The following is a 22,045-nucleotide window of genomic DNA, read 5'->3' as shown; positions in this document are numbered from 1 at the left end:
ACTATGGCTTTGTGTCCCTCCTTGAGTGTTTTGGGAGTGGAATTTAGCAAAATAACACTTGATTCTTCAAAAAACACTTCACAAAATAGAATTACAGTTTGGTAAGACTCTGAGTTTCAACCTGTCACTTACATATGGCAAGAGTCCAAATCTCAGTCACAGATTAGCCTCATTAGTGTAGAATCACACTACTTCTGCCTCTAAGCTGAAGAGACCCAAGCCACATAATAAGCAGAAACAAATCCTTGCACAAGGACCTAACCAAATTACAAACAGGCAAGTAATTTCCTTCCTTATCCTTCTACATTGCCTACCAATGGTCTACACTAGTAAAACTTTGTTACCTCCAAGGTCACCATCTGTCTCCTTTGCTGCCACAGCCTCCCTTTCTGTTAACCAGCTCTTAGCTCTTTCCTGAGTCGCTCTTTTCCGAGTCGCTCTTTTCCTTCAACCTGGGCAAGACCCCATGTTAAAGCACAGTATGCCAGTGCCAGCAGGTAACCACAGAAATGTAAAAGGCTCGAAAAGCTGCAGGAAAGTATTTCTGCTTTGCCGTAGGGATGGGGTGTAGCAGAAAGAACCCCCAAAATCAGCAAGCTGTACCTTCAGCTTACAGTCGCGTGAGAGACCATCAGGCTCTACCACAGCTACGAGAGCTGGCACGAAAGGCAGCGTGTTTCCCTACCAGCCTAGATGCGGTAAAGATCGTGGAGTTGTATTTTTGTCCAAAAGGTCCCTCAGGAGCCAGCCCCGTGCAGTACCGGGCTGCAGCACTGCGGACAGGCTCCGTGATGCCTCTGGTTGTGGCTACCTTCGGAGCGGGGCCAGGGAAGCAGCCTGGCCGATGATTCAGCAGTGCCTTTCTCTCAGTGTTGGCCGGGGAGCGCCCGGAGCCGCCAGGCCCCTCCGAAGGCAGGGCGACTGCAGAAGGGCTGGGGGCGAGGCATCTCTGCAGGGTGTCCTGGTGAGGGGAGGCGAGGAGGAGGTGTGAGCAGACCTCTATCCTGCGCGGTGCTGGAGCCCGCAGCCTGCGCGGCGGGGGAAGGGACCTGACGCGGCGGAGGGTACTGCAGCCTGGCCGGGAGCCAGCCACGCAGCGGCTGCGGAGGGTGAGGGTGGTTGCCGGCCGGGAGGAGCCGGCGCGGGCTGAGAAAGGGCCCCTTAAAGAGCAAGGGAGGTAGCAGGAGCTCCGTTTAGCCAGGAAGGCTGGGGTGGGCAGGAAAGACCCTTTCCCTGGTCCCTGCGAGGCTGCAGGGTGAGGAGGCGGGGGGGATCAGTGTTCCCACATGCAGGGAGCCCTGCTGGAAAGGTGTCTTTCCGGGGTCCCCGGACAGGAGACGCAGAGGTGGCTGTGGTCTGAACCCTAACAATCTGCCTCTCCATCCAGCTGCGTAGCCTTATGCAGGATTACTTCAATTTCATAGCAAACCTCGTAAGAAAGGTGCAAGATCTCCACGTGCATTTCTGTTCACCTCAGCACCAGAAAGATGTGAGCAAAGGAGAAACATAATTTGAAGGAGTGTAGTTAAACGTTGAGTTATAGTGGAGATCGCGGAGGACCTGAATACAGGTAGTTTGCCTATAATGCCAGTGCAGGGAAGATGTAGTCAGGTCAAATAGAAGCATAGAGCAGCATCAGTAGGGAAAAATTGCCTTACTGGAAATAGGAAGGTTGAAAAATTAGACATGGATAAAGAAGGCAAGGCTTTTTCAAAAATTCATGCCAAACACAAGCGGTATCTCATCTGTGCAATGAAGAGAGTATTCCCAGCTGGTTCTCAGCTTGCACTCTGCTTTGAAGAGTGATTCTTCAGCTTCACGCCTGAGGAGCAACTTGTGTGTGTGAAAGTACGCCTGATTTTCACGGATTTATCAGTTAATCTAGTAAAAGATACGTTCTTTCCCTAGAAACCTCGCTTACTTGTACCCACAGACCACCACAGCTGTCACGGCTATACTGCTGTGGTGTTACCATTTCTACAGTGGCTGTGTTGTTATTGCTGTTTGAAATAGGTTTTGAGATACTTGAAAGAGGCTGCACTCTTGCAGAATATTACCAGCTAAGGAGCACATATGCTTTGTAGTAAGAGGAGCCATGTATGTAAATATGCAATGCAAGCTGTTTGTTCTCTCTAAGGTTACTGCTCACATCATTAACCTGAGGACCAGACATTTCAGTGGTAGTGTAGACTAGATTGTATGATGATTTATCTCCTTACATTCTTCCAGAGAGGGTTATCACTGGCTCTGCTTTAAGGTGAATTCTCCAGGCACTTGCATGTAGTAGCATCATGATTACTTCAGTTGGCTACCACAGCCTCACAGGAAGCTTTGTGATCAGACATCCAACAATTAGTCCTTGACGTGACAATCCATGAAAACTCTATGGGATTCATTGAGATTTTGAGAAACTTTTCTTTAGCAAATGTTACTAATTTTCTCATGAAAGGGACGGAGGGAGTAAGGGGGAGTGGGGGAGTTGGAGACAGAGAGAGGAGATGGGTAGAGACAGATGTCTTTTCTGTCACTACCAAAAATGTGTAAGTACTAAGGAAACTATCTTTTGGATGCCTGACTAAGGTAGCAGCAAAAATGAGTTCAGGGCAATTTGTAGCACTTTATTTGTTTCCTTACGCATCCTCCAGCCCTTTATACTAAGGAGAAAGGGGGATTTATGCTGCCAATTCCTTAATGCAAATGTTTTCACAAAGTCCAAGGAACTAGAAATTGGGTTTAAAGCCCCTCTCCTTTTACACGTATGTCTGTGTTGTTACTTTTCTGTGGAAGACAAAAGAGACTGGGAATACAGCTGATACTAATCTTTTATTATGTTAACTGGACTGTTGATTTACCCTAGTATTACACTGCACTGGTGGAAATTAGTGCTAGGTATTGGTAGAGGTCAGGAATAACAGACAAATTTAAGAACAAAGCAGAAATCTTGTTAATAATAAAATTACTTGATTCCCTCCCCTTCCCTCCCCCCCCCCCCCCCCCATCTACTGGGGAGTGAGAACATATGCTGGCAGCATGCAAGCTCTTGAAAAGTATGTTCAGGAGCTGGCTTTAGTGTGAAGACTTTGATGGGTTTGGAAAAGGGGATTCCAAAAATGGACTATAAAAAAAAATACACAGACCTCTATAATAAGTTAACTGCAAATTTGTCAGAGGCTGGAATGCTTTGGGTTTGGGGTTTTTCCCTCTCTGCTTGACCTAAGATGCATCCCAGCATCATTCCTAGCAAACAAAACTTAGGTGCTTGGAAGGAGAAGCTGTCTCTAGGTGTCAGGCAGGGAGAAACTGCCGCTGGAAAGCTGTCTTCCCCCTGGGAGAGATCGGGTATCCGGCTGAGAGAGCCCAGTCCATCGCGGAGCCTGACTCGGGCCGCAGTACCGTGTGTGTCACCGATGGCCGCCACCTCGGCGGGGGAGAGAGGCAGCGGCGGGCGCGCAACTCCTGCACGCTCCCTCCCTTTGATTTGATGGCCTTTATTCCTCCTAATTGGATAAAATAGGAAGTCACTGACAGTCCTGCGTTGCCGGGTGTACTGATTTCCCTCAGACCAGCCCTGCAGAGGGCGGGGGGTGGGGTAGGGGAGGAAGGAGCAAGTCTACATCAGGGAAACAGGCTGCGAGGGGGCTGGGGGAGTGGGGCGGGGGGGAAGGAGGAAAGTGAATGAGAGCTCAAGAAGGACAAAGAGGGAGGGGAGAGAAAGGGAGTTACCACCGTCTTGGCATCGCTCTTCCTTTCAAACCTCTGTGTAATGATATTGTTTGCAGTGATGCTCAGACAGCGAGCACCTGCTGCTCTGTAATGATTCAGCCTCTTTCAGCCTCTGCTGTAACACGACAGGATGCTGCTGCTACTGTCACTTCTGCCGCTGCCGCCGTTGTTACAGATTTTGCTTTTGCTCCTTCTACCGCATGACAATTGTTTTCCTCGTCTAAGCAGATACCAGCCTCAGATGCTCAAGGTGAGAGTCTTGCCTTTCGCTCTGGGCTACTGGTTCACTTAATTTGCTCAATTTGTTCAATGTTCGTGGCTTTCTTTCTCTCTTGACCCTCCTTCACCTTGTTTTGTTTTGTTGTGCTTGCTTCTGGGGGGATGTTTCTTCCCTCCTGCAGAAGAGCTGGAATTGCTTGAGAGGTATTTAAGGAATTATAGAAGTGGCCAGCAAACAGGAGCTCAGTAATTGCAAAGCTAGTCTTGCTTCGGAGAGGCAGAGAGAGCGACAGAGGGTTCGGGGGCAGGGGTGTGTGTGTCTCTTTTTTCCTGCGTGTTACTCCTCTCCCAGTTTGGATGATGTTGCTGAGCTTGGACCTTTTATTGACTCCCACTCTGTGATTTCTGCAGAGCACTGTGACTATTACATCTCTTTTTGTCTGTCTCATAGTAATGGACTGTGATAGAGTTAAGGCCTTTTGGAGGTGAGCTGTGTGAGAGCTGATGCTTAAACATGTCTGAAGTAGCTGCCGACACTTTCCCCAGCCCCTCAGCTCAGCTGAGCCCTGATGCGTCCCTCAACGGGCTCCCGGCTGAGGAGAACATGCCGGGGACCCAAAGAGAGGACAGGAGGGTCCAGGGAATAGCAGGCCTTGCCGCGACCTGCTGTGTGTGCCTGGAGGCAGAGCGACTGAAGGGCTGCCTCAACTCTGAAAAGATCTGCATCGCCCCTATCCTGGCTTGCCTGCTCAGCCTTTGCCTCTGCATTGCTGGCCTCAAGTGGGTCTTTGTGGACAAGATTTTTGAGTATGACTCTCCTACCCACCTTGACCCTGGGAGGATAGGACAAGACCCAAAGAGCGCTGTGGATCCTACAGCTCTGTCTGCCTGGGTGCCTTCGGAGGTGTATGCCTCACCCTTCCCCGTACCTAGCCCCAAGAGCAAGGCTGAAGTGACAGTGCAAAATGACAGCTCGTTTGTGCCCTCCAAACCGTTCCTCCAGCCTTCTCTGTATAACCGCATCCTAGATGTTGGGTTGTTGTCCTCTGCTGCACCTTCGCTGTCACCACACGCCCTGGAGCCTACCACAACGTCTCAGGCGCAAGCAACAGAAACCAATCTCCAAACTGCTCCAAAACTTTGTAAGTAGAAGTTATGTATTTATTTGTTTTTATCTTCCAAAACCAAAACAAAACAAAAAAAAAGAAAAGAAAAAAGAATAAAAAAAGGCACTTAACAGTTCTGCAGCTGTCCTTGAGGGGGGACGTGATTGGCATGAAAACTTAAATGTGCTAGGACAAGTATAGCAGGGTTACCTACTCAGGAGAGCACCCAAGGGTCTCTGAACTTAGTTCCGAGGTGTGCATGGCAACTGAAGAGGGCTTCATTTGAGACCTTTGTAAAGTGCCAGTACCACCCTCTTCTCTGCATCCACTGGTAGGAGAGTATGTGATTTACTTCAAGGGTTTATTTGATGACTATTCCACATGGTCTATCAATATATTTTTCTTATAAATTTGTTTTGCGTCCCATGTTGGATCTTCCATGTGTGTTCATTTTCTTCTACTTGTCTGCAGAGCACTTCTGCTACCTCCTTCCTGAAGTCTGTTGCTGGCAAACACCCTTATCATCCTCCTGAAACACTCAGGGAGAACAGTAGGAAAGAGCAACAGCGTATCTGAAGCAGTTAGAGACCGGGAATTATTAATTTAGCAGCTACCTTATGATCTCTCCCTTCCCTTTAAAAGCATAGCACACATTTCTCTGCATCCTTCCCCTCCTCTAGGAGCTGATGCTCATTGAACCTGTTTCTTAGGCATTGCCTCATTGACTTTTGTGGGGCGTTTCAGGAAAGCATTCTTACCAGTGCAGGAGGTCAGTTTTCAAATTAGTATTTGCTCATCCTTAAAGCAAAAAATATCCAGGGTACCTGTATTATTTTCTCAGTAGCAATCAGAAAGCCTCCAAATACTGCATTGCTGAAGTGTAATTTCTCTAACATTCATAATTTTAACCCATTAAATCCAGAGCAGATCAAGCCAGCAATTCCTGGGCTGTGTAAAATTGCGCAACCCTGGTAGAAAGAGAAGGCAGTGCCCTTGTGCTAAGAGCACAAGGCTGAGGTTTCTTTTGAAAAGCTGCAGTGAACCTGATGAGCATTGTGTTCCTTGCAAATTTCCATGCAGGCCCCCATCTCATTTATTCTCCCTCATACCTTCTCTGTAAAGCTGCAGGATGGCCACATTATAGGTCGTATATACTGGACATCACCCTGGAACCCTGAAATGACCAGAAGTTTGCTACTAAGTTTAGCCCCACCAGGACTGGACTCAGTATAGATACATGGTGAATGGGATAGATGTAACATTTAGGACCAGCCACTTTGCAGATGAAAATGAGTGCAACTACAGTGATTTCAGTGGAGGTCCTTTCAGCACAGGCAGTCCTGAACTGCAATTCCAGAATCACTGAAAGAAAATTCTGAGTATTCCAGTAGAAGCCCTTCTGCCTTTTGCTTAGATAATGGATGACAACCAGCCTTTTGGATTAAAAGTAATTTGTCTGATGGAAACAGTCTACTAGAGAAATACTGCTGTGGATTTCAGTGATAGGGGGCTTTGTTGTAGTACGTCAGACATTACTTGAATTATTGGGACACTTAAACACCTTTGCAGTTATATAGAATTATACTATGTGATTTATTTTTTTTTCGTCATTGATGCAGAATTATTTTTTTCTTTTTGTAGTGGAAATCATGACATTAAAGATATGACAGCACTTTCTACTTCATAAAGTAACCAGGGACCACCATTCAGTCAAAATGGCCTCTCTCCTGTGACAGGGAAAAGTAACCAAAAGATAGTTATGCCAGGACAACCCTCATCCTCTTTAATTTCTACATGTAAGGCAAGCCTTTATCAATAAAATGCTAACTTTTTCTCTGAAGTAAATGAAGGGGAGTGGGTGAAAAAGAGATTCTTTGGAGCAGTCACTGACAAAAAGCCATTATGTACATTCAGATATACTCACATCTGGGAAATAAATTGTTGCCTAGAAATTAGGTGATGGAATTGAATTGTTTTGGGGTTTGTTTGGGTTTTTTTGTTTGTTTTTTGTTTGTTTGTTTGTTTGTTTTTTTACCTTAATTTTGTTTGTTTGTTTGTTGCCTTAATTTTCTTAGGATAAATGTGTTTTAAGGCATCATAGACTTCCAGATAGCAACAGACTGAAAGGAGAGGAAGAACTGACAGCAGGTCAAGTTTAGGTTAATCTGAGAGAGAAGGTTGTGTGGACAGTATTTATTCCAACTATGGCACATAATTCTGACTATGGCATGGAGCTGCAATTGCCTGCAAAGAAAAATAAGAAAATACAGCTGGAAAAGTATACTGCAGAAGATATGCCTAAGAATTCAAAGAGGCATGAAAAGAACTTTTTGGACAGCTCTAAAAGCACTGTCTTGGGGGTTCTGAAACAGCTGTTTTTCAAACACATCATTGTGTTTTATGTAGAGCAAGATTTGTTGGAGAAGTTGACAGATTGCATCTGTGATAAATTTTTTTTTTTATGAATGTCTTTGACAGCTATAAAACTCTGAGAGAGATGGCTTGGAAAGCAGCATCTGCAAACTGAATTGTCCCTTCTTTTGCCTCTCAGTGTCCTTTTTTTCCATTTCAGGCAAGGTGAGATAACTTGTTCCCAGAAAGCCCCTTTTGTGCTGACTTTTTTTTTTTTCCAGTGCAGAAATAAAAAAGAACTGACACGACTCATATTCCGTGGCTGATGTATCGTTTCTGAACCAAGCCCTTCCATGAGTTTCCAAATCCTTTTCTTCTCCTCTCTTTTCTGTCTTACTCAGCATATTCCCCTTAAAGCTGTATCTGTCAAGGTCATAGTCTGCAAAGAGCTAATTGATTCTTCTTTCTCCTGAAGCCAGGGAGGGAAAGCAGAAGAGAGACAATCCTAGTAATTGTGTCTGGTGCATTAGATAGAAGACTGGTCTCACTACTATTATTATAATTTGCCCTTTATTGATAAAGAAATAATCTCTTAGTTTCTGTTTCGTTTAGGTTTTATATTGTAGTATCATTTCGCCTTTGCTGAAATAGAAAGGAAAGGTGAATGTTTTAAAGCATTCCCATATTTAGGGAGCTTGTCAATCTTACCATAATCACATCAGAGAAGATTTCATTACAAGTGGGATATAATAGTAAGCACTAACCTACAATCTCCCTCCATCCGAGAAGACATGGAGATTGCAAAAGTGCTAACACAGTTTAGGAGCTAAATTTTACTTCTTCCTACACCATCAGTTTTAAATTCAGTTCCACCCTTTACCCAGGCTGATAATAGATGTGCCTCTGTAGTACTGTCAAAACTGTGTTTCTGTAATAACTGTATCTCTACATCTGCATACCAGCCACTCCCTTTAAAGGTCTTCCCACTGCCTGTTCTTTCCATTTAAGCAGATTTCTCCCAACATCACCCACCAAGGTCCATGTGGGGTTGCCATTGCAGAGTGACAGCTCTGCCAAAGGAGTGCTGCACTCCCGCATTTTGGCTCTGCCCTGAAGCAGAGGTGCCTGAGCCCTTGGCTTTGGGATCACAACTCTCCTGACTTGGTGAAGTGCCGCAGGGCACAGGAGAGGCAGGGCAGGAGAAAGACCACAACACAAACACTGCTGAAGTGGGTTTCTCCGGGAGAAACTCCAGAGCAAAAAGCCTGGCAGGGAGCAGGGTTCAGAGGATGCCATCTCCCTGGTGGCACATCCATGCTGCTCCTCTGTCTTTTCTGCTCTTGGCTTCCCTGATGTCATGGTTTAAACCCAGTCAGGCAACTTGTTCACTCACTCCCCTCCTTCTTTCCCTCCCCCTATTTATACTTCAACCATCGTCCTCCGTACCACAAATTATGCAGTCAAGTTTCATGCTCTACCAATTGAGCTAGCCGGGCCTGACCACCCTGTGTGCCATGTGCTTCTGGGCCAGCTGCATGCCTCATGGCATGCTGTTGGCCAGTGGATGACCAACAGGCACATCTCCATCTCCCTACCTCTGTGCCTACAGAGTTGTGCTGGCCGTAAGACACTCGAGGGTGAGTGTAGCAACAGACTTGTGCATTCCCCTTGGGTCAGGCAGGGCTCCCTTCTACCTCATCAGTGCAGGCCCTCACCTGGAAAACATGGGAAAGCAGAGAAAGGATTGTGCACTGCTGTCAGCCATCCCTGACTGGGACTGCTCCCTTCTCGTGTTTCTGATTTCTGCAGCCTCTTCAGATGTGCTGGGCCAGCATCAGCAAGGGTTGCTGCTTTCTCATCCTCCATGGAAAAAGCATTGAAAGAGTGCCTCTGAGGACTGGTAGTGGGTGTTTACCTAAGAAGTGGTCTTACCTCACCTCCAAAGTTATCCAGTCGTTATGACTGAATTTCATCTGTCTTTTTAGTGCTAGGTATGAGGAAAATGGAAAGAAAACTAACCTGTCTCTTGTTTTGGTATCATACTGTAAATATTCCTTGCAATTTCTGTCTGGCTCTTTCACCTCCTCTTGTTCTTTCTCAGCTCTGCATTTGACATCCTTTCTCCTGTACTCAGTGGTTTGTGAAGGTCTGTATTTCACTTCTGCAGGAGGCTGGAGGGAGCCTTTCCCTTCAGTTATAGTTGTTGCAGCCCAGCTAAGGCTTTGATTTATGGCTAGAAAGGGTTTGTTCACAGCAGCTGCACACAGTGTTTGTTCTTTTTTTTTTTTTTACATGTCTAATTCTGATGCATTCTTTGCAGTTGAAATCCCCATCAGAGCGCCATAGGTTTGAGTCCATGCCTGGCAGCCTCTGAAGCTGTCAAGGTTAGGGATTTTTTGGAGAGCTGCAGGAAACTACTAACAGGAGGGGACAGCAGAGATGATACAGTACAGGCTTTATCAGCCTTTTGTACACTCACTGTTATTATGCAGGGCAGCATCACAAAGGAGGCTGCATTATCCCCAAAGCTTGAAGATGCAGGAGGAGAGCACCTTAAAGAAGATGTTGCTCCATTTCTAATACAGTTTTGATGTTGATTAGCTTCAGACACCTGCCTTAAGTGCCTACATTAGGAAGCTAGGCAGCCTTCAGCTTCCTATTCACCATAAAGGAAGGGACCTCCCTCAAGCAATTCCCAGTGTGACTCTAGCAGGCGTAACTCTTTCTCCAATGAGTCTACAGGGAGACTAACCTTGCAATTCGGTTTCTAACCTAAATGTCTGCTATACAGTGTGAAGATTCATTTTGAAAGCCATGACTTTTCTTTGACATGCCCCGTGAATTAACAATGTTTGGTCACAGGGAAGTTATAATTAATCACGGTTAAGATACCAGACAAGTTCTGAGCCTAACTGAAGAGTGTAATAGAGAGATGCTGATCTCAGTAGGCCCTGGAGACACAACTGGGCCTCCATTAACAAGCAGCAATAAAGCAAGTGCCACTGTACTGAGCCAGCAAGTCTGTATTTCCCTGAAACACTTCCTTCTCTGCTGTCCCAAAGGTCATGGTGTCTCATAGATGTATATACTTGTGGCAGGAATACTCAGAGTAAAGCAAGATTGGGACTGATGCAATGAGATGCATAAGATGCAGCAATTCTTAGGGAGTTCAGGTCCATTAAGCCTTCTAAAGTGATAACTGAGACTTCATCTCCCCAGCACGGTTAGTCACGCTGTCTTTAAAATGCCCCAAACAAGCAGAATTTTTTCAGACAAATGTCTTGTTTTGTTTCTTTCTGTATCTCTACCATCCCCCCTTTTTAACATTCATTGCTTGCATAGAAACTGTTCTCATATTTAACATGCAGAGGACTGATCAGTCCTGTGTTTCTTTCTCTTGGGCAAGCACCCCAAATTCATGGCTCTCAGAACTACTCCATGGGTGTGGTTTTTCTTTTGTGCTCAGAACATGATGGAGCAAAAGCCAAGTTTCCCCACGTATTTTCTCCTAATAACAGCCTGAATTTCTCAGTGCAAAATAACAGTCTGCATTTTCATTTATTTTTAAAACCTTCATTTTACTTTGCAAACTTCATGGAGAATAAGTCATGTATTCAAGCTATATGGAACTTCTGCATGCTCACCCTCCTTTATATGCATATGTATATGTGTGTATATAAAATGCAAGAGCTACATGGAGTATACAGCCATTATTTCTTTATTTAAAATGACTTCTGGAACTGTACTGCACCGTAAGTTTCTAAGCAAAGATGATTAATAATTGATGTCATAACAAAACCCATGATTTGGATTGCCACTGCAGGGGACTGAAATTATCCTCCTTCAGTATCTATGGTACTTTTAAGTTAAATGTTGTATTTCCAGTTCACGTACTGAAAATTAACTTGCATAGCAGTCCACCTCAGATTTGTAGTGCCTAACTTTTTGGGTACAGAGAAATCTTGAGGGACTTTTTCAGCATCAGATGAGAAGGCAGAATTTGTCTTGCTGGAGGCTAAGTAGCAGGTTAATTGTGATGCAGAGCTGGAATGATATAAGTGAGCGTTTTCATCATTTGCAGTCTTGCTAATGGAAATGCAATAGATTTGCTGCAGAAATCCAACTCAGAATCAATAGCAATGCAATGAGGCAGCTGGTTCAGGGAGAGCACATGTGATGCCAATCTACTGCAGACAGTACCTGGGCAGAGACTGCTCTGGCTCTCTGTCACAAAAGGGCAGACAGCCCTGCAAGATGCCACGGCAGGTAGTGAAAGAATTCTGAAAGGAAAAAGCCTGCTTCACCTAGGGTGGGGCAGTGTTAGGAGAAAAGGCTTTCTCTGATTGAAAGAATTGTTTTCTTTGGGGAATTCAGATCTCTTTGGACCCCAACATGTCTTTTTTGTTACAACGTAATAAGCAAAGACAGCAGACTTTCTGCTTCAGGTCATGTTCAGACCACATGAAATCAAGGAAGGACTGAGTCATAGCAAGCAGCTTTGGAGATGGGTAGGCGGTTTTAGAGTATCTCCTGCTAAGGGCTTCCCAAGGCATAGCACCAAGAGGAGCAGGCACTGCCTTTTTGTAGATTGCTTTATAGTAGGCACACTGGCTACCTTTACTATTTATATTGCAGGAATCCCAGTTTTGTGGAAAGAGAGCACATGGTGAATCACATCTTGATCTTTCGTGTTAAAATGTTATGTGAAGTACCAGACTCAGTAGGAGGTACACATTAAACTCAGGAGCCTGAGCATGACCACTGTTAGGCAATTAGGGAGCTCTTGAAAGCAGCAAGGGAGAAATACCTGTGCAGTGTTTTGAGGCAACATGATGCCTGCTTATTTACACTCTGTCCTATCTCATCCTGTCTCTCATCCACCTCCCTCATGACCACTAGAGTCTTTGTCACTGAGACAAAAGGGAAGGTTTTAGCTGGTGAAAACTGGGCAGGGCCAAATCCAGTGGGACATGGCTTGGCTGCCACTCTGCTAAGCTAGACCAGAGGCAAGGTCCTTCAAGCTCTGGACAAGATCAGAGGTGTTGTGGCAAACATTTATTAGCTTTGCTCCTGCAGTGTTTTATTATGAAAGACTTATTTTAATATATATGTTCTTGCGGAGTGTATTCAGCTTTCTTACATACACTTTCACTACCTCTCCCCCCACTTTTTCTTTTTCATATCTATGCTTCAACTTGGAACTTGCTGGCAGTGTGTTCTCGTAACTCAGACAGCTTTTTATTTTGGCAATGAATATTGCTTCAGTTTTTGAGATGAAAGGAAATCAATACTGGGGTGGTAGTCACATGGCACTGGGGGAGTATTTGAAACTATCATCTGAAGCGTGATTTGTGACATAGCTCAGTATTTCTATGGAATTCCTGAAAGAGATTTGAATTTTACAGTTTTGAACAGTCAATTAATTCATGTGATTAGACAGATCAAAGGAGAAAAAAAAAAGAGTATCAAGCTTGTTCAAAAACCTTTCTCTTATGCAAAGAAGAAAAGACTCCAAGCTCACAAAAGGTGCCTTGAATCTTCTAAGGTGGTAACTGGAAGCCAGTGTAAGGTTGCTGGAACTGGATCTCGAGAAAAGAAGCTTATGTTTTTCACTATATTAAATTAACCTCGATAATTAATTTAGTTTTTCTGCTTGAATTATGGGGCCTGAATTTTCACTGGCATGAGCATCGAGATGTGCTGGTCCATGATCTACCTGACATGGAGCATCTTCCTGACTAAGGTATCTTTCAGACCCCCACTGGTTGTAGTGTGAAGTCTGAGACCAAGATAGTGTTTGCCTTTTCCCTTATTCTAGCTTACTTTGACTTTGAAAATATGTGTTTTCATTCTGGCCGTTCATTCATTTACACCATTCTCTCCTAGATTAAAGAGCTCTTCCGTTCCATGTATTTTCCCCTCATAAAGGTGCATATACACTATAATCAGCTCAGCTTTGGATAAGCCTTTTTGACAGAACAGGCAGGCTGAGCTCCATAATTCTCACTATGGAGAGAATTGGTTTCAGTCCTTGAATTATTTCATTCTCCTTCACACTTTCTTAGTTTTCAGATAAATAGAGCTGTAATTTTGATAGGATACTTACACATTGACTGTCCAAAATCCCAATGAAGGACAGCAAAATCTGTTCAGTGTCTTGGTCACTACTCAGAAACACTTAAGATGCATGAAGTAGCACCAGCGTCTCTTTAATATTTTAAGCAGTAAATCAGTAATAATGTCCAGTCAGAGTAGAAGACCCAACTCTCACACATATAAGGGTCCTCACTGTCCTGCTTCTTGACCCTCAGGGTCACATGCTGCCTTTTACTGGAGTGGAATTACAATCTTAAGAGCCAGTTAAGGGAAGAGCAGATAAAAATTGCCCTGGCTTGGCAATGCAGTGTGCATTTTATTAAGAATGAGCTCTCTCATTCCTCAGCTGGTTCTGTCCTGCTCTGAAAAATGCTCTCAGCATTAGTGCTTGGGTGAACAGGAGGCCAGCTCAATGGTTTTAACTGTGCAGGATCTCTCTTATTCTCCTCATTTCTGCTCATGCTTTCAAAGATTTCTCCCTCTGTGCCCTGCTTCCCATCGACCTTTCCCGTTTTTCCCACTTCTCGTATTGCTGGCCCAAGGACCACCGCACCAGTTTGTCCTTCATTCAGTTGACTGTCTCAGCTCCTCCAACGTATGATTCTTCCTTCCAAAAACATAAACAGCCCCAGAGTATGTGGATTTGTGGGAGAGAAGGATTTTGGTGTTTATGCATTGCCCCTTCAGCTTAAAGACAATTACGTGATGGATTCTTTGAGTTTCTGTCCTACAGGAGGTCTGCTGCACAGAGTTAGACTGATAAGCTTCTGTGATGCCCAAGCCAAGCATCTTTTGCTATCACAAGGCGTGGGAATTAAGGAGCATGATCTTATCAAGAAAGTCATAATGGCTAATATTCCAACTTAGCTGGGATTTTCAAGACATTTTTATATTTTCGAGATACCTTTTCTTGGGCTCAGCAGGATGGTTAGCAGTGTGAAAGTAATACAGGCTTTGCAACGGAAATGAAGTGTATCAGGGTGAGAAAGATGACTGTAGAGGAGTGGAAGAATGATCAGTTCTGCATCTATTGAATTGGTCAGGGAACAAACTAGTAAGCACATTGTTATGATTTTAAGAATTAAAGAGCACAGGATAAGAGGAGTGAAAAGGGCTTCCTGCTGTGTTGATAGAGGGGCTTGAAGAGACTTGAGCTCATACTTGCAAGAAAAGAGCATCATTAAACAGAGAAACTGGGAGAAGTGGTTATATCTGCATAGGAGAGCAGGAGAGGTCCAGTCATTTCTTGACTTGAAGAAAGCAGGAAGAATCTCTTCCCCAGTATCACAGGTACCTGCAATCTGCCTGGGACTTCCAGAAGAACCCAAAGCAGCTTTTTGTAGAATCATAGAAATCACAGAATGGTTAGGGTTGGAAAGGACCTTAAGATCATCAAGTTCCAACCTCCCTGCCATGGGCAGGGAAACTTCCTACTAAACCATGTCACCCAAGGCTCTGTCCAACCTGGCCTTGAACACTGCCAGGGATGGAGCATTCACAGCTTCCCTGGGCAACCCATTCCAGTGCCTCACCACTCTCACAGTAAAGAACTTCTTCCTTGTATTCAGTCTAAACTTCCCCTGTTTAAGTTTTAACCCATTACCCCTTGTCCTATCACTATAGTCCTTAATGAATAATCTCTCCCCAGCATCCTTATAGGTCCCCTTCAGATACTGGAAGGCTGCTATGAGGTCTCCACGCAGCCTTCTCTTCTCCAGGCTGAACAGCCCCAACTTTCTCAGCCTATCTTCATATGGGAGGTGCTCCAGCCCCCTGATCATCCTCGTGGCCCTCCTCTGGACTTGTTCCAACAGTTCCATGTCCTTTTAATGTTAAGGACACCAGAACTGCACACAATACTACAAGTGAGGTCCCACAAGAGCAGAGTAGAGGGGCAGGAACACCTCCTTCGACCTGCTGGTCATGCTCCTTTTAATGCAGCCCAGGATACGGTTGGCTTTCTGGGCTGTGAACATGAAGCCGGCTCATGTTCATTTTCTCATTGACCAACACCCCCAAGTCCTTCTTCACAGGGCTGCTCTGAATCTCTTCTCTGCCCAACCTGTAGCTGTGCCTGGGATTGCTTCAACCCAGGTGTAGGACCCTGCACTTGTCATGGTTAAACTTCATGAGGTTGGCATCAGCCCACCTCACAAGCATGTCAAGCTCCCTCTGGATGGCATTCCTTCCCTCCAGTGTATCAACCGAACCACACAGCTTGGTGTCATTGGCAAACTTGCTGAGGGCACACTCAATCCCACTGTCCATGTCAGCGACAAAGATGTTGAACAAGACTGGTCCCAACACCAATCCCTCAGGGACACCACTCATTACTGGTCTCCAGCCAGACATTGAGCCACTGACCACAACTCTTTGCATGCAGCCATCCTGCCAGTTCTTTATCCGCCGAGTGGCCCACCTATCAAATTGATGTCTCTCCAATTTAGAGACAAGGATGGCGTGCGGGACAGTGTTGAACGCTTTGCACAAGTCCAGGTAGATGATGTCAACTGCTCTACCCCTGTCCATCAGTTCTGTAGCCCCATCACAGAAGGCCACCAAATTGGTCAGGCAGGATTTCCCCTTAGTGAAGCCATGCTGGCTGTCACCAAGCATCTTGTTGTTTTTCATGTGCCTTAGCATGCCTTCCAGGAGAATCTGCTCCAAGATTTTGCCAGGCATGGAGGCGAGACTGACTGGTCTTCTCCTGATTAAGGGACTAGACTATGAATCGAATCATCCATTCTTGACCACACGGCATTTCTAAGGGAACTTCTGCAGGGCAAATCCTCTTTCCATCCAGCCATGCTGAGAATGGGCTCCTCACTGATGCTGAGATCCATGTACGTGCTCTTCTCCCTCTCTTCCTGAGGGCTGGAGCCACTGCGTGTAGCAAACCAGTGCAGCAAACACTGCAGAGTGTCTCTCTGTCATTGAACTCCCTCCTGTTACCTTGTTAGAAATCCTCAGTGCTCTCCAGTCATTGCCTTGTGGAGGTTAGTCAGCCCACACTACTTTTTGATGACGCTGTTTTACTGATGGCATTAACAGACTATTAATGGTATCAGTAACATTCTGCAAACTCCTTCAGCTATGTAATTTTGGGGACATACAGCTGTGTATGTATTCTGTTTGTGAGTAAAGAAATGCTGTGTTTCAGGATCAGAAAGCCAATAAACGCATTAGCACACAGAGTCTTTTCTTCAAAATCAGTTAACAGAAATATACCTCGACATACCCCTTTTACTATCTAAAATTGCATCTGGTCAGTAAAGCCAACAAATACACTGGTTTTTTTTTTACTATGGGAAGGTTCAAGATCATGGTTGGCAACTTCTCTGTTGCTTGCTAGCTCCAAGCTATAGAGATTCATGGAGATCTCTCAGATAAGCAATTTTTCAAGCAACCGGGTAATTTTCCTAGTTGTTGCTAATCGCTTGTTTCGTGTGTGCAATTCCTCTTTCTCCAAATCTGGAGGAAGGATGAGAGAGGCACGTTCTATAAGTGTATTCAGATAACTGGTACAAGCTCAGGAAGCACATTTACTTCAGAGGAATCAGAGGAATCAGTTCCCTCAAGCCACTTGGATGGGCTGAAGCTCGCAAGGGGAGGCAGCTGAAGACAAAGAAAACATAAATGTACCCTCTGATGCTTCCTGATAGGGACTTACATCCAGTGAGTACAGCATGTGAATATGCAAGTGTTCAAAGAAGAATTTCATATCTAAATTGACCTGTCCCTGACAGATATCTGGCAGGTTCCCCAAGTCACCGAGTAATATCTGGTTATGCTTTGCTTTCGCTTTTGCCGATCATCTGTAATGTCTTCTCAGGGCTCTTAATGATACTTTCAGAATGCTACCACACACTGATTTTAACAAATGAGTATACCAGTGCTACTGTCTGATGTTAACTTACTATTCATTCCTATATTAATTTTCTTATGTTACGCTGTTTTACAAGTGGTGATAACATAGTGACAAAATACTCCTGATAATTAATCCAAAATGAAAATTTAACGGAAACACTGACAAAGCTTTAAAAACACACAGCATGTAAATATTGTTCAAGTCATGTAATTACTGCCCCTGCAGAGGAAGACTTAGAAATGTCAGTTGGTAGAGAAAGATCACATAAATAACTTGACTATGGCTTTTGTGTAATGACAGGTAAGACAAAACTTGGGGTGTTCAGATCTGGCAAGGAAAAACTTCATCATGTGAGAGCAAGATGAAAATGGACTAGTCGAGCTAGAATCAACCACCATTTTTTAAAGAATAAGCCAGTTCAACTGCTGGAATACTTTAGGTGTTAACTGACCTCCACCAACTGCATGGGAAGAATACCTGTCCCAACTAGTAATGTCACCGACTGTACCACAATAACTTGCTACCCCAAGGTGACTGATTCATATCACAATCTCATCAAGAGATCTCATCAAGCTTCAGTAAATTCAAATCCCACCCTCTAGTGACTTTACGTGAATGCAGAATTCTTTATGTTTACAAAAATTACTTGAAACTGCTCTTTACCTACGCCCTGACTCTACTTTTCACTGAAAACTAAGGGGTAGTTCAGGTACAATGACCTTTGTTTTACTTGAAGTGAGTTCAGGATTGAAAATGCTGTCTACCTTTCCAGCTGCAGCTCGACCCTCTGTTCTTGCATGTAAAAACAGAAGAAACTTTGTCATAATCACTTGAAATCTTGGAATGACCATTTGAAATCTAGCATTAATTCTGCTTTAAATTCTGCTAATTTGAAGAGCATTAAGTTCCATTCTTGTGGGGAGCTGATACTATGATTGTTTGTAAAGCATAAGAAGACTGTGTAGCAGAAGGACGACAAATCTAGAGATATCTGTAAACATATGAGAGCTTGAGCTTCTGGGGATGTTCACTTGCTAACACAGCTTTTAATTTTGTCCATTTGTGACTTCCTATGTGTGATCTTAACCTCAGTCATTCCTGTGCTTCATTTTCTCTCACTGTTAATGATCCACCCTTTTCATTGTTTGAGACGCCTTCCAGCTTGTGCTGCTTGGCATTCTAGCAGACTTGAACCCAGAGATCTGCTCCTGAAGGCAGCTCATGTTTTGAATTATGCATGAGTCCATCACGGAGAGGCTGCCCTTCATGGTTCCTTTTTGGGGGTGGTGATGTAAGGGAACCTAAGTAATATAGTGACACTTTTCATTTTTCATGTCCTAGCTGCGTTAAGAGCAGCCTTTGAATTGTGTCATTTTTCTCCCGTGTGACTCTTTAATCACCTGAGAGAGTACCAGCCAGAGTTTTGTGGTGAGATTGATTATACTCCCAACAAAGTGCTTCCTTCAGCTGAGCACCGGGAAGTAGCCAGTTTAGCAGTTAATGGGCTTCAGTCTGAGGGGCAAATGGTGTCTGTGATTGAAATGTCACTGCGGTGCATGCTTTGGCCTGCATGCTGAACAGTATTGAGATCCTGAGGAGCTTGTTCTGAGACTGGGGGAGATATTCCTGAGCTGAACTGCGCAAAGCTGTGTTATGGAGTGTACTTCATCTTCTCCTTTGAAAGCGTCAGGGTAGCAGGAGAGAATATCCAGACCTGCAAGTAGAGAAGGACGTAGAGATGATTTTTTCACTCTGTTAGCCTGCTCTGCCATGGGACTGGTGCTGTGAGGTTTGCAGTATTGCTGCTGACATCAGCAAAGTGTCCTGCAGGACCCCACACTGCATGGCATGAGACGAAGAGAACCACAACTGAGTGATCTTCCAATAACATCCCTCAACAGCACACATTCTGACAGCAGCCTGCGCTCGCATGCTTTACGTGCCTGGGAGATAACTAAGGATATACTCTCACCAGCCCTGTTTTACAGAGCATGAGTCAATAATAACATGGTAGGTGACAGTTTACAAGTGTTTTGCCTTGCTTGGGTGAATTCATAGCCCTGAGTGCCAACAGCTCTTCTTACAGAGGCCTCTGTAATTTACCCAGTATTACAGAGAAAACCTGTTGCAGCAGCAGATGAAGTCCCACAGCCTGAGAAGCAGCTGCCCTCTCTTTAAAAGGTAGCATATATTAATGACAATCCAGAAAGAAAGGACATGAAAGTCACAAATAAAGGGTAGTAAATACGGTTGCATAAAGATACAAAGGAAACAAAGGAAAAAATATTTCAGAATCCTTCAATGCCAGGGATTTTTTTTTTCCAGTTTGCGATAAGAAATATTGTTTAATATACATAGGAAGACAATACATCTTCACTGTTAGAAGATATTTGTTTCCAGCACTTATTGCTAAAATGAAATAAACATAAACAAAATCAGTTCCTGGCATTTCAAGTTAGGCTGTTTTTGTGTCATTGCTTCATTGAATATAATACACTGTTAGCTAACGGGTTCCTTCAGAAAAACAAAACATAGCAATGTTGCACTTCATTGACATTTGACAACTGACAATTTAGCCAAAGTCTGGGGGTCCCATTTCCCAGAGTTTAGAGCTTTGAATGTCGAAGACTACTTGTTCACCCTTTGGCTGAACCTCAAGTAGCTGCAGGGCCTGTTTGTTTGTTTCTGCTTTCTGGTTTTGTTTGTTTGTTTTTTAATAGAGACTGATTGCTTCTTTCCAAATCTTTGCTAGTTTCAATTTTTGTGCATAAATATACAAAAAACAGCTGGTAATTTTGAACACTGTCTGCTCCCATTGCTGTTTTTTACTGCCCAGTGTATAGCATGTTTCCAGACCTCAGTTCCTCAGCCATTCACAGGACCCCATTAAATTTAACAGCCTCGACTTGCACAAAGCCAAGTTGCAGGAATGACATTCATGCCATTACCTCCTATGTCTCTGGCCAGGGGATTTACCCCTGGGGCAAAAGTCAGTGCATCTCTCCTTCTTGGGCCAGGGGAGACAGGAGCCCATGCTCTGCCAGACAGAGGAGTGCTGTGGTGAGGAGGAAGAGGAGCTGTGAAGGGTCTGCCTCTACATCAGGTGCCAGCCCTGTGGCCACAAGGAAGGGCAGATCCAACAACACTGCTTGGGAAGGGTGCAGGCATCTGATGGGTATGTAGTGCAGGGATGGCTCAAGCTCACCAGGCAAAAGTCAGACCCTTGAGTGAGGGAAAGGGATGTAAGCACTTTCTCAATACCCATGGGAAACTCATAGGTCTGAGTGCAGTATCTTTGGCAGGAACCACCCACCTTGCTGGTCAGCCCTGTTCAGAAAGATTTTGTAGCTTTGCCCTTCTCTATTGTCATTACTGTAATAAATTGAGGATAATTGCTTGGCTTGAAACAGCTCTGCCTTCTGCTGTGTAGGTGGGGAAATGATGCCAGGAACAATCCTTTCTTCTCCTGCCAGTTTGCTTTTCTCTGCAGCAAGGATGCAATACATATTGGTTCTGTATAGCTGCTTTTGTTAGCAAAAAGCAACCTAACCTCCGCCTCAGCTAGAAACGCAAGATTGATTACATTAGATGTGCTTTATTTTCAGTGTCCTGCATGAAATCAGCTCTTGAATAGGTTAATGCCGTTGCTTTAGAGTGGAAAATGGCAATGTTAATACAGGGTTTGTTACGTGTAGACGGCTTTGTATAGAGCACAAATGCATGGGATTGGGTCACTGCCAGAATTGTATCTATCTGAGGAGGAAGGTCAAATGAAGGTTTGCATGTGATGGTATCTCCTGTACCAAACTCAGGATGTGACCAGTCGCTGGGACATCCCAGGGAGCTGTATCCTCTTTATGTCTGAGATCACCTCTGCTGTGATGCCGTTTACAGAAGACTCAAAACATGTTTTCAGCCACCAAATTATTCTGCTATTATTCAGGCCCAAATTATTCTGCTGCTTCACAGTGAGGGCAGGACACAATGACAACTCTTCGAATCTCACTTTAAAATGAAAAAAGTCTTCTGGAAAGCATCTAGCTTGAAACAGTAGGGAAGTTACTGGAAGCAGAACACATGATGCATACTGCAGGGGCAAGAGCCTCAGCATGGTCCTTGTGCACTTTAACAGGGAGGAATCTTACTTATTTCTTTTGGACAATGCACAATATCCGAAAATCAGCAGCCTTCTCCTGCCTGGCAGTTCCGTGCTTCACTGGCCTAGCACCAGCGGTGGTGGAGAGGTTAAGGGATTTTGGCATGGCTCTAGAAATGTGAGATCAAGTTCTGCTTTGTCCTTGCTCTGTGAGGCTTTTCTCCAGTGGTCCACTGGGTAGACAAGAAACCAGACATATGAACCCAGCATACCAGCTTCTCAGGGAATGCGTGTGCAAACGAACAGACAAGTGTCTTTTCCATCTGTCTTATCTACAAGAGTCCGGCCTGAAGAGTTCGCTTTCTAAGTGTTTCTGTATGAAAAATGTAGCCTCCCACTTACAAATCCCATGGCTGGCATGGAGATACTCAGAGACAGGATGGAGATTTGCACAGAACTGGAGTGATGCATATGGTTTGGAAGGGTGCCCCAAGAGAGAGAGTGTCGTGACCTGTCCCTAAGGAGTATGGCACAGAGCCCTGCGTTGTGCTCCCATGTGCCCAGCCCCACATGCTGCACAGCATC

The 22,045-nt window shown here is 44.6% G+C and overlaps 2 protein-coding genes across 15 annotated transcripts in view; both read left to right on the top strand.

The window, feature by feature from the left end:
• The window catches only part of NRG1 (neuregulin 1), a 458,712-nt gene that overhangs the window by 352,472 nt on the left and 84,195 nt on the right, over nt 1-22,045 (top strand). For 3 of the 14 annotated variants that reach the window (XM_057419351.1, XM_057419350.1, XM_057419357.1), the window contains exon 1: nt 4,293-5,084. The exons of 10 other annotated variants lie outside the window; for them this stretch is intronic. In XM_057419351.1, coding sequence (XP_057275334.1) covers nt 4,457-5,084 — 628 coding nt within the window. In that variant the 5' untranslated portion in view covers nt 4,293-4,456. Of the gene's footprint in view, nt 1-3,862; nt 3,974-4,292; nt 5,085-22,045 lie in introns of those variants that run through there. One more of the 14 variants, XM_057419347.1, reaches the window with a different exon arrangement.
• On the top strand, nt 3,682-4,096 carry LOC130604649 (uncharacterized). The gene has a single exon (XM_057419359.1). The coding sequence runs from the start codon at nt 3,854-3,856 to the stop codon at nt 4,013-4,015; it is 162 nt and encodes a 53-aa protein (XP_057275342.1). The 5' UTR covers nt 3,682-3,853; the 3' UTR covers nt 4,016-4,096.

The sequence above is a fragment of the Pezoporus wallicus genome, unplaced genomic scaffold, assembly GCF_028554395.1.
Source record: "Pezoporus wallicus isolate ANWC-B61680 ecotype Strahan unplaced genomic scaffold, APGP_CSIRO_Pwel_v1 contig_7344, whole genome shotgun sequence".
Taxonomy (NCBI): Eukaryota; Metazoa; Chordata; class Aves; order Psittaciformes; family Psittacidae; genus Pezoporus; species Pezoporus wallicus.
This window is presented reverse-complemented; position numbering and strand designations above follow the sequence as displayed.